The 12,556-nt window shown below is 40.8% G+C and overlaps 1 protein-coding gene across 4 annotated transcripts in view; it reads left to right on the forward strand.

Moving 5' to 3' along the window:
• Hsp110 (heat shock protein 70Cb) overlaps nt 1-12,296 on the forward strand; it is a 34,420-nt gene extending 22,124 nt beyond the window's left edge. For 2 of the 4 annotated variants that reach the window (XM_080281112.1, XM_080281113.1), the window contains exons 11-17: nt 1,424-1,507; nt 3,299-3,343; nt 5,661-5,834; nt 6,138-6,320; nt 6,578-6,739; nt 8,054-8,227; nt 10,508-12,295. In XM_080281112.1, the coding sequence (XP_080137238.1) occupies nt 1,424-1,507; nt 3,299-3,343; nt 5,661-5,834; nt 6,138-6,320; nt 6,578-6,739; nt 8,054-8,227; nt 10,508-10,642 (957 nt within the window). In that variant the 3' untranslated portion in view covers nt 10,643-12,295. Of the gene's footprint in view, nt 1-1,423; nt 1,508-3,298; nt 3,344-5,660; nt 5,835-6,137; nt 6,321-6,577; nt 6,740-8,053; nt 8,228-10,507 lie in introns of all 4 variants that reach the window. The other 2 variants (XM_080281115.1, XM_080281116.1) reach the window with 1 other exon arrangement.
• The last annotated feature ends 260 nt before the right edge of the window (nt 12,297-12,556 follow it).

The following is a 12,556-nucleotide window of genomic DNA, read 5'->3' on the forward strand; positions in this document are numbered from 1 at the left end:
TGGCCACACATGAACTCCTTCCATTTCACCCTGTCATGCACCATCAGGCTGATCTTCCAACCTACACTTCCCACTTCCTCATATACATCTTTATCCTATCCTTTTATCTGTCTCGTCCTTGGTCTTTCCTTCCACATCATGCATATATGTATACACACACACACACACACACACACACACACACATACAATCAGGTCACCTAATTCGCATATCTGTAAGCCATGGATTTGTAATCCGCACTTGCTGGTGAATCTCTTGAGTGTGTGGAAGAGTTTTGTTATTTGGGAGACATGTTGTGTGCTGGAGGTGGGGCTGGAGCTATCTCTGTGGCTAGGGTGAGAAGTGGTTGGAAGAAGTTCAGGGAGCTCTTGCCTCTCCTGACATTGAGAGGGCTCTCCCTACGTGCTAAGGGGTCTTTGTATGCAGCATGTGTTAGGAGTGTAATGCTGTATGGCACTAAGACCTGGGCAGTGAAGGAGGAAGACATTCACTGGCTCAGACGTACAGAAATGACAATGATTAGGTGGATGTGTAGTGCGTCCCTGGGTCCAAGGCCTGGAGGGGCTGGGTTTACAATGGAAGAGTTGAGAGGTAGGATAGGACTGGAATGTATTGGTGTTGTGATGAGGAGAGGTAGAGTGAGGTGGTTTGGACATGTGGAGAGGATGGGGGATGATAATTGGGTGAGGAAGGTGAGAAGTGTTAATATTGGGGGTGGGGTTATGAGGGGTAGACCGAGAAAGACATGGGACGAGGTCATTAAGTGTGACCTTAGGGTTAAGGGACTGAACAGGGAGGCTGCAATGGATCGTGCAGCGTGGAGAGCCGCCATTAGGTGACCAAGGCCGACACATGCAAGCATATTGGAGCCTTTAAAAATGAAACGAAACGATGCCGTATATGTATTTGTTGATTTAGTCAGATGTATAGTGGTGTCAGTCTTCAGTAGCAGCTGAATTATCTCTTGAAAGTGCTTTTCTGTTTCAGCCAGTCCAGTCTGTTACTTTACCGCTGCCATAAATGATCTTGTGTATCTACAGACACGCAGCACATTCCCTTTACATGTGACAGTTGTGCTAGCAGAAACTTTTTTTTTTTTTTTTTTTTTTTTTTTTTTTAAATAATAAAAACCAAACACTGAACTTTTGTGCTGTTCTTGTGCTGTAAATACCCGGTATTAAATTCTCAGTTCATATTGTTCTAAGTAAAACTGATGGATGTTGACCTTCAGTGAGCATCATGTTTGCAGCTTACAGCCTGCAGTCTTGTTCTGTCTGCTTTGAATGCATTAGATATTGGGTATTTATTACTACCAGCTGTCCGTTGATATGAATTGTGTTTTACAATCTGTGTATTTGAGTAACTATTGACACTTGCACACTGGTCAGAGAATCGGTTTAATTCTGTCACAACTGTCTTACAGTCTGGTGCTGAGGCTTCCACAAATGACCAAGAGACTGACTCTAACCAGCAGACCACACCACCAGGAGATGAAGGCTCTCAGGAGGTAAGGGGGGAGTGTAAAATCTTACGGGGACATGAACCCGCTGGACTGCAGGTGAAGTTTTCTTTTTCCTGCAGTCCACCATCTCCCTTGTGAGTGATAGGGAAGGAGTTGAATATTTGTGTAACAAGGCAGCACAGCCACCTTCGCATATTGGTACATCAGGTTAAAGGGTATTGATCAGGAGTGAATGTTACAGAATAACATGGGATAATTATTATTTTTGTATCTAAGAAATGTTTTTGTAAGAAAAACTAGGAAAGTGCAGAATCACCCAATGTCTCATGGTCATCATGCAGGAACAGATCTGGATGATGACAGGAAATTGATCCCAGGTTTGTCATAATGTTCTAATTGTTAGTGCAAATAATGTACGACTTACTGAGAGCACAGTTGTGGCCCAAGGTTTATCTAATCATGAACTCAGTGGATGTAGGCTGACGTTGCCCTTCTGCGGTCCACGGTTCTTTTGGGGGGAAGGGAATTGAGAGACATTGAGTTGCAAAAGCAGTTATATTGTCATTGCTTTAGAGGTGTCCTTTGCCACCAGGAGGACAGTAGTGGTAGTTAATGATGTGAAGTTTTAGGTAAAGATTGGAGATTTATAGTGATAAAAAATTTTTTACATCACTTTGGAATGTGAAGTTCTGAAAATGAAACGTATTTTGAGGAAGGATTGCTGGTTATCTTATTTTCAATACTCCATTATCATCTTTAATGCCTTGCTTCATACAGGGAACCTTCCAGCAGGGGATGGCCATGAGTCACATCATACTGTAATATTACCTTTACACACACACACATACACTTTCATGATTGAATGATTCTGCTGATCCACTTTCTTTACATTTCACACACACTTTGTTTTTCAGCATTACCCTCTCTCAAAAACTTGCTAAATATCTCACCATCTGAATTTTTCATTTGATATCCATTTTCCATGTAGCATGGGTCAGTCATGTTATCAGTTTGTTTTTAATAATCTTTCTTTAAATTCTGATTACCCTGAGGATTCTCCTGTCCTGGTATACCAGAATGTATTTTGTTTATTGTTGTGACCCCTTCAGCTTGGGAATTAAATTTTTATTCTTGCGACATGTAGACTGTCATATTCAGATTAAGAATGACCACATATCAGAGGTGTTTATAAAGACTGCATCTACCCCTGCTGTTTAAGAAAGCATAAACAGAACATAATTGGTAGTGACCTAAGTGTAATTAAAAATGTCATGCTGAAAGGGTTAATGTACATTTTACATTTACTGTAGTTTTCTAATTAGATTACATTGCACAATTTCCATAGTTTATCATCTGTGATCAGTTAACCTGAAGAATCTTGGGTGCTTTTTCTCTGGCTGTGCAATTTTAGTTTTCTAAGCAGCTTACATTGCCTAGTTTCCATAGCCTAATCATCTGTAATTGACCTGCAGAATCTCGGGAACACTTTATTTGCTTACATACAGCTTTAGTGTAGCTGTATTGTACTTCTATATAATTAATTAATTATATTAATACCCTCTGTACAGTCTTCTTGTAACATTATCCTATTGCTCTTGGTGTTCTGATGGATTTACCAACTGTATTTCTATTAGAAATGTACAAGTCCTATAATGTAAGCATTGTATTAACTAGTGCTTTAATAGTCTGCAAGTTCTGTATATTAGGCTACTATAAACCAGAACTCAACCTAGCAGTCCTTCTTGCTGTTGGCATATTAAAATGATGCAAGGTTGGTACTCTTAAGGTAATGCTTGCTTCAGATAACCAACATTTACCATGTTCTTTGGCTTGTAGAAAATGGAGACTGAAAAGGGCTCAGAGACTTCATCACCACCTAAGGTAATTTTGTGTGCCTTGTAGATTTAAAACATTCTTAATGTTAGAGGTACAGTGTGGATTAAATTTGTTTAACTTGTAGATATAAAGCTGACTTGCTTATATTAGAGAAATGGTGTGGACCAAACGTGTTACTTAATGATTTAGAATTAATTTAGTAATATTAGTGAAAGATGGGACTGAGTTTGTGTTTCTTACAGATATAAAATTGACCAGATAGTACACAAAGTGTGAACTAAAACTGTGTACCTTGTAAAATTTAAACAGACTTGTTAGTATTTGAGAAAGTGTGGAGAAAGAGAATCTGCAAAACTAAAATTAACGAATTCTCATTATTTGAATGGTTTTACTTGTACATATCATCAGATAAAATGCACTAAGCTTAAATTAAACATAGCCTATGCATGCAGTCTTTTGATGTGTGGTGGGAATCTTTAACAAGCAAATTTTATGCTTCTCTAATGTTTGGCAAAATTTACACTTTCATGTACAATGCCCTTTGGTTCTTGTGTACTGAATCTGTCTTTGAGAGAAGTGAAGTCACTGAATGTACAGTGAGGCTGGATGAGGAGGAAATGGAAAATGTGATTGTATTTAAGTACATGGGTAGTGTGATGAGTAAAGATGGAAGTTTAGAGGGTGAACTGCTTGAAAGGGTACAACAGGGAAGAAAGGTTGCAGGTTCTGTGAGAGCTGTGATAAGGAACAAGGAAGTGAGCTTGGAAGTAAAAAAGTTGTTGCATGACAATATTGTGATACCAGCTCTTAACGTATGGAAGTGAAGCTTGGACTTTGTTGGAGGGACAAAAGAGTAAGAGCAGTGGATGTTAGTTATTTGAGCATGTGGAGTTACATGGAGAGAGAGACTGACAAATGAGGAAGTGAATGAGCATTGTGGCGTGGATGTGATAGAAAGCATTAGGAGAAATACACTGAAGTGGTTTGGCCATGTGGAGAGGATGGAGAGCAAGAAACTAACAAGGAGAGTGTATGCAAGTGAGATGGAGGGGGGGAGAAGGAGAGGGAGGCCGAGGATGAGATGGGGGATGGAGTGGAGGGGTATATGAGAGAGGGGGGTGTGGACTGGGAGCAAGGCAGTGAAATGGTGTTGGACAGGATGACATGGAGGCAATTTGTTTGTGGCCACCCCTAACGGGATTGAGGCATCAGGCAATAGATAGATAGGTAATAAGTTTAAAGCATGGAGAACTGCCATTAGGTGACCAAGGCCAACACATGTAGGCATGGTGGAGCATTTATAAACAATACAGTATGCTATGAAACTTGCTTGCTTTGAGCTGTATTTTAATATGAGAAATTGTGAACATGTGGAGTTACGTGGAGAGACAGACTGACAAATGAGGTGAAGGAGTGTTGTGATGTGGATGTGATAGAAGCATTAGGAGAAATACATTGAGGTGGTTAGGCCATGTGGAGATGATGGAGAGCAAGAGACTAATGAGGAGAGTGTATGCAAATGAGGTGGAAGAGGGGAGAGGAAGGGGGAGGCCGAGGATGAGATGGAGGGATGGAGTGGAGAGGTATATTAGAGGGAGGGGGGGTGAGCTGGAAACAGGGCAGTGAAATGTGTTGGACAGGGCAACATGGAGGCAGTTTGCTTGTGGCCATCACTTATGGAATTGAGGTATATAGCAATAGATGGATAGGTAGATAGAAATTGTGAGGATGGTATACTCAGATATAATGATGGTGTAAAGGTAGATGGCATCACTGTTGGATTGAAAATAGATAGTGATTGGAAGGGTGAAGTGGAAGTTATTTTTAACTTTGCTCCTGCAGGAATGTCTGCACATTACAGGTGTGGCTAGAACTGTTAATTAATACGAACATGTTCTGGGTAGAAGAAACTGAGCCTAGATGATTTGGTCAAATGGAGAGAATGGATGTAGGTAGGGTGGTGAATAGGATGCATGTAAATTTGAATGTTGATGGATACAATAAACGTGTATGAAAAACTAGGATGTGGATAATGATGATGATGATGAGACTAGGGAATTGAGTTGGTTAGAGGAATTGCCTACTGCACTGACAAACCCATGACTAGACTTGTAACATAAAACAGCATGACACTAGGTAATCTAAAGCATACAGAGTGTATGGTTATACTTGTGATGTGGAGTCAGGATCAAGTGTATGGTTATACTTGTGACGTGAAGTCAGGATCTCAGGAACATAATAGTAAGTGAATGAGAACTTGGCTCTGTTTAGGTTTTTTCTTGCTCTAAGTACCCTATCCTCAATTAAAAAAAGGGTGGGATGATGGTAACGAATAACAAGGGTTTACTGCTTCGTCTTACAGAACGAGGGGGGTGAAAAGAAAAGTGGTGGTGGAAAGAAGTGCCTCAAGACTATAGAGCTGCCTATACAAGAAGTGGTGAAGTCCCTTGGAGTCTCTCAGCTTAATTCAGTGGTGGAGCGTGAAGCACAGATGGTTCAGGCTGACAAGCTTGAGAATGAAAGGATCAATGCTAAGGTTAGTTTCTGATTGCAAATGTTTTTCAGTGGTATTTTTCCTTATTTTGGGTTTTTATAGAACTTCTAATTTGCCAACAAGCTGGAGAAGAGCCAGTCAGTGCCAAGGTTGGTTTTGGATTACCAGGATTCTTTCACTGTTACTGTATTTTATTTTGAACGTTTATAGCACTTGAGAATTAAACTGTCAATGCTAAGGTTGGCTTCTGAGCATTATTATAGTATACTTTTCAGGGTTGTGTAGCACTTGTTCCTTTAACTTTGTAAGGTATGATGTGCTTTATTTTTGCTGTGTGTATTTCAGAATGCCGTAGAAGAATATGTGTATGATGTGCGGAGTCGAATTTATGATGATCTTGAGAAGTACGTGAGTGACACTACCCGAGAAACCCTAAGCCGCCTCCTGGAGGATACAGAGAATTGGCTTTATGAGGAGGGGGAGGACTGCAACAAACAAGTGTACATTGACAAGCTGGCTGAACTTAAGGTGGCTATACTTTGTTTGCCTTTAACCTTTCTGTGCACTTTTGTTACATAATTTATTGGATCACAGAGACTAGAAAAATTAATTTTGAATGAAAAAAAAAAATAATAATAACTCCTGTAAGTGAGGTCTCCCCCAGCCAGGAGAGCATTGTGTACAGAACAGCCCACCCAGGTTTTGCACAGTTTGTGTATGCGTGCATGCATGCATGGGCACGCTGTCCCTGACTTATAATGTCAATTCTCATTTTTCCCAATTAGAAACATGGTGAGCCTATCAAGACGCGGAAAAGGGAGCGCGAGGATTTACCCGGAGCTTTTGAGAGTTTGTCAAGTTCAGTTCAGCTGGCACGCAAGGCAGTAGATTTGTATCGCCAAGGGGATGAAAAATATGCCCATCTAGAGAGTGCCCAGATTGAGAAGGTATGTCTGGATGGTGATAACAGGTGTGGTGATGGTGATGATGATGGTAGTAGGTGTGATCCCTGGCTCATCTGGATGTGAACCCAGTGGACTGCTGGCTGATGTTGTCTCTCAAGCAGTCCACTACCTTCATTTGTGGGGAAAAGGAGCAAGTTGAATGGCATTTACATTACCGTGCCTAGTTATACCATATCCATTGTTTGAAGGTATCCACCTCCAGCTTCTGTATGGAGGGTGATTTTGTTTGCTAATTTTGCTCAATTCTAGATTTTTCCAGTCATAACCAACACCTTCAACCCGATGGTGTAATTTCTTTGTGAATTCTTGCTGCTACCAGGTGCTGTTACTCATTTAAAAGGGGCCCTCTAGAAGTTTAATAGCTAATGGGAGGTGTTTCTAACCCATCCAGTTTGAAAATCTTATCCTAAGGTAAACACAGCCATTTGGAAACTGCAAGAATAATATAGAACATGCCATTAGATTGAAGGGGTTAAGTATGGCAATTAACAACTAAACAAGTTCATCACTAAATATGCAGATTTCAATATATAGGAACTTAATGTATCCATCGTACCGCAATTATAATTAATGTACAGTATCTTCCAAGTACTGGTAATTTGAAGTAGGCTTACTTTGGGGGAGGGGGGGATGATTCAGATTGCATCCATTATCCAGTCCTGTATTGCCCCAGTAGCTGGCCCCTTAGTGGCATTATCTAGAGGAAGTGAACCCCAACTTCCCCACACACATCACAAAAGACCACCCTTGCTCTCTCCCTGCTTGCATTAGAGAACTGCTTCATAACAGGGAAAGTACTCGAGTTCGATTGTAGAACAAAGAGAAAAATGTCCATCACTTACTTGATCATTTGGTTAAGATTGTCAGTGAAGTGTGAAATTCCACTTCTTCTGTAGTCTTGATGCTCCTTTAGATTGTTATATGTTCAATGTGCCTGACCAGGTTGAGAAGGCATTTTGGTGAAAGGCAGGTTTGTTTGGATCATCTTCAATATGTCGTGTTTACTGTACCTGTGTGATAGATTTAGAAGGCAGTTGTAGAATTGCGGAAAGGAATGGGTAAAGGACAGGAAAGTGTATTGATGATGGTGTATTAAACATATTTATTACAGCTTTACAATAAGAGAAAAATATCTAACACCAGTTATTTGTGTATCAGTGAAGCATCTGGATTCTTCCTCTTTACTGTAACCACAAGGCATCTTCAAAATGTATTTGGTGTATCCATTCTTCAGAATGTAATACATTAGGTGTATCTTTTCAAAATGTAATATGTTCCCTGTATCCACTTAACCAGGTTGAGAAGGCAATTGGTGAACGTCAAGAGTGGGTAGACAGGCAGTTGGGTCAGCTCTCGTTCACTGCCCTGCACGATGATCTCCCTGTCACTGCTTCGCAGGTTCGCTCAGAAAAGTCCACCTTTGAGGCACTAGTCAACCCGATCATCACTAAGCCAAAGCCTAAACCCAAGGTGAGTTCGGGGAAGATTATAATTACGGGAATATTTATCATCGTTAAATCACCGAGCCCAGAGAAACCTTTTTCATTTTTTTCTTGCCATCGCCTAGTGATTTTATTTAGAATGTTATAATCTAAAACTGGAGGGGTTAGGTTTATCCTTAATAAACCTTTTCAGTGTGAAAGGTCTTCTCAAGATGCATGTAATAGTCAGGCAGCAGCAAGAGCATACATGCATCCCTCACTTAATAAAAACAGTAGAAGTAGACCGCGAGATAATACTGATTTGATGCGTGGAGTGTGTTGGGGAGAGCAGGTGGAGGTTGTCAGGCGTGAAAGGATTGAACTTGCTAGTGAGTCTCTTGCGTGTTTGGAAGAGTTTTATTATTTAGGAGACTATATTTTTTGCCGGAGGTGGGGCTGGAGCTCGCTCTGTGGCTAGAGTAAGGAGTGGTTGGAAGAAGTTCAGGGAGCTGTTGCCTCTCCTAACATTGAGATGACTCTCCCTCCATGCTAAGGGATCTTTGTATGCAACATGTGTTAGGAGTGTAATGCTGTATGGTAGTGAGACCTGGGCAGTAAAGGAAGAGGATATTCACAAGCCCAGACATACAGAAGTGACAAGGTGGATGTGCAGTGCATCTCTGAGTGTGAGCCCTGGGGGGGCTAGGTTTACAGTGGAAGAGTTGAGAGGTAGGATGGGACTGGAGTGTATTGGTGTTGTGATGAGGAGAGGTAGATTGAGATGGTTTGGGCATGTGGAGAGGATGGGGGATGATAATTGGGTGCAGAAAGTGAGGATTGTTAATGTTGGGGGTAGGGTTTCAAGAGGTACTGGTACACCGAAAAAGGCCTGGGACGAGGTCATTGAGTGTGATCAAAGGAATTAGGGACTGAATAGGGATGCTGCCACAGATCGAGCAGCATGGTGAGCCGCCATTAGGTGACCAAGGCAAACGCATGTAAGAATGTTGGAGCCTTCAGAAACGAAACGAAACAAGTGTGTTTAACCCCTACGTGACTACATTATTTTGGTGCGGCCACCCTTTATAAGCATATTTCCCACAATGGCCTATTTTCAGATCTTCATATCCGGGAAAGTATTGCTGTTAGGGAAACAAATTAAAGACCATATTACCAACTCTTCTTGTGAATAAAAGCATCCCCAGGTCTGCAGGTGGTCACATTGATGAGTAAGGATGTGAAGAGTGATTTTGGCACTTGAAGCAGGATATATTCATGTGTGTGCACGTGATCCTGACTTTGACCATGCTTTCAGAGTGATAACTTCACTGCTTAATAAACTTCACCCAGTGGCATCCAAGTGCATACTATGGCACTATCATTGAGCCCTTACCATGGCACACCCTGTGGCACTATCACTGAGCCCTTGCCAAGGTGCACCCAGTGACACTATCACTGAGTCCTTTCCTAGTATCCTTGGAAAGAGGCTTGGCAGGGGTGGATGAGGCAGTGGGTCCGTGTGAGGTGGGAACAGAATCAGACAAGAAGTTTCAGAAAATATTGTTCTACACCTGGCAGAGTCACAGAGAAGACTGAGGTACGCTTGCATGGGGTGGCAGGAGTCTCTTCCTACCCTTTGGTGCCGAGATCAAATTGCGGCCGGTTCAAACGATGACGGGAATACATGAGAGACTCCTCCCATCACCTAGCGGTCCCTGTCTACCCATTTTCCTTCATCATGTGCTGCTTCCCAGTGCGTAGGGGCTAAAGGAACAATAAATATTTAAGTAAAATTATTACAGCTAATGTGATAACCTTATAAAGAAGATATTCATTAGTATGTATACATATATTGGTAACGTTTATACATATGACCCATATCCGTCTGGCAACATCACTGCTACTGTCAGTGGTTGTTGTGGCCTCAGGCTTGCCTGAAATGTGAATCTGGTGAATTGCAGGTTGAAGTTGCCCTTCTCCTACAATCCATCATCCATGGGGAGTGGAGGAGTAAGGAATGTTTTCACAGCAAGTACTGAAGCTGCTTGATAATAAGAGACACCTGGTTGTATTGGTGCCACCACATAAAAGTTTCCCTCTCCAAATCCTATAATGATCAGTGGTAATAATTGTAGTGTTCTGGTAAGTAACTTACTGAAATAGTTCACTGGGTGCAGAATTCTCAGTTCAGAGTATTCCCACTTCTAATTTCTAATTTTTCCTTTCCAAGGTCTCTATAAAACGAAACCTTAAACATGGTAAGACATCATAAATTTAGTATCACTTATGCGAGCTATCACGGAAACCTATAGACCCAATCAAATTACAGGTTGAGGAGCCGCCACCAGCTGAGAAGAAGGAAGGAGAAGAACAGCAAGAGGGAGAGCAAACCAATGGACCTAAAGTAAATGACCAGCAGGAGCAGACAACAGACAAGCCATCCGAACCAATGGATGTAGATTAAGCTAATACTGATATTTAATGTGGACACAACATTATCTCAGTGTTGAAATGCTCTCTTTTCTAGAACTTTGGAGGTTGACCTTTCGGACATATTTATTTTGTTTATGTTTTTCTAGCGGGTTTGGATCGTGATGGCAGTAATGGTATAAAAGAATCAGACGACTAACATTAGGAACTTTTTTCACCTGATGTGATTTGTTGGAGGTTATGAGAGCATTTCTTTGAACTTAGTTATTTCAGGTACACAAAACTTATTTTTTTGCTATCTGGTTCTTTTATGTTCAATTTGACACTTCAGCTAACTTATACAAGAGTAACCAAGAACATGTATGTAATTGACGACCCACGGTCACCTTTGCCTGGGCTAGTGTTGCACATGATACTGTTCCTCACACCTGTTGAGTCGTGGGCGGATCCAGGGGTGTTTCCCATGCTGCCTGGGCAACACCCCTGGGATTAGTATCCAGTACTCTACAGTAGATATAAAGGTTTTTCACTGACATAATGTTTATTTCTCCCATACAAATACGATATATTCTTGGATGAATGAAAGTTAGGGCCGATCCCTCATAATACTGGAAAGTGGTTATGGGCAACACCTCAGAAAATATTCCTGGACCCGCCCCTGCAAAGTTGTGGAACCTGGTGATAAACTGTGCCCCATCCTACTAATTACTGTAGTTTTGAGCTGAGCATAGTGAAACCCCTTAATGAAATTCGTCATAGCAACCAGTTCCATGCAACATAGGCAGCATTAATAATTTTTGTATATAATAATCACTATCACTGCGAAGCCTAGATCTCTAACTTCATATTGAAGTTTTTGAGTTCAAGTAAGAATACTTGTCATTAATCAGTAGCATCATGCTTTCTGTATCTGCTGACTTTGATTTGCCAGATGTAGAAAAAAGGTCATATTGATTTAAACCGATGTTGGCCAAGATCAGTGGAAGCTTAGGAGCATTTACATTGTGTAATATGCATCAGGCAAGCGATACAGGACCGAATCCTCACTGGTTTAGGAGCTTTCTAGCACTTTAGTTGTCATTTATCTTGAATATTACACCCCAGTATTATCTCTTATGCAACTGTACTTATCTTTTCAATACCAACACTGCATAAGTAGCATAACAGAGAAAATTAATGTCATGGGGAGAAATGAGTAAGGAAAAAGTGCTAGGGAGCCTCCTTAATTGATGAGAGTAAGGACCTTAAATCACACAGTACTTTTTGTGAAAGTTAAAATGTCAACATAATGTAAAAGTAGTTAGCTTCTGGAGGCCACTACCCGTGACCCTCTCACTGCAATCATTCCACTGTATCTGCTTCTGTTAAATATTGAATGTCTGAAAAAGAAAAAGGAAAACTAATGCACTTTTTCTGTATCCTGTGACAGCACTGTGTCCAGTGCTGGAGAAAATATAAATACAAGTTCACCTGCTAATACATCACTTAAATATTCAAAGCTTAGACATCTTTGTGCTCTCCACAAGGGAGTAATATAGGAATGTCTGTAACCGTTTCACTCAGAATCTGGTGATGAATTACTACCAGATATACTCAAGCAATCGTTGAGTTTGTATGGCACTTTCATATATGAAAACTGCATGAGTCATCTGTTACTTGGGTTATATTGATACTTGTATTTGTAATTCTTTAGTGAATGAATGAATGAATGGAGATATTAAATGTAAACTGCTTACCCACAAGACAATCGGTTACTTTACAACTTTAATTAGTGCAGTATGTATGTTGTAAGTGGAGGGGTATGATTTTGTAGCGCTTAAATTTTGTGGCCTTAGTTACTGTATATTCAATATTCATGGAACAAATCATACATCTTTTATTATTTAAACTCCACTGATTACCCAACATCATAGTTAACTCTTTTCCAAGTATCAGCTCCTGTACTGGT

This window comes from Coenobita brevimanus, chromosome 87 (assembly GCF_032717465.1).
Source record: "Coenobita brevimanus isolate Jiangsu-jjx chromosome 87, ASM3271746v2, whole genome shotgun sequence".
In the NCBI taxonomy this organism is placed as follows: Eukaryota; Metazoa; Arthropoda; class Malacostraca; order Decapoda; family Coenobitidae; genus Coenobita; species Coenobita brevimanus.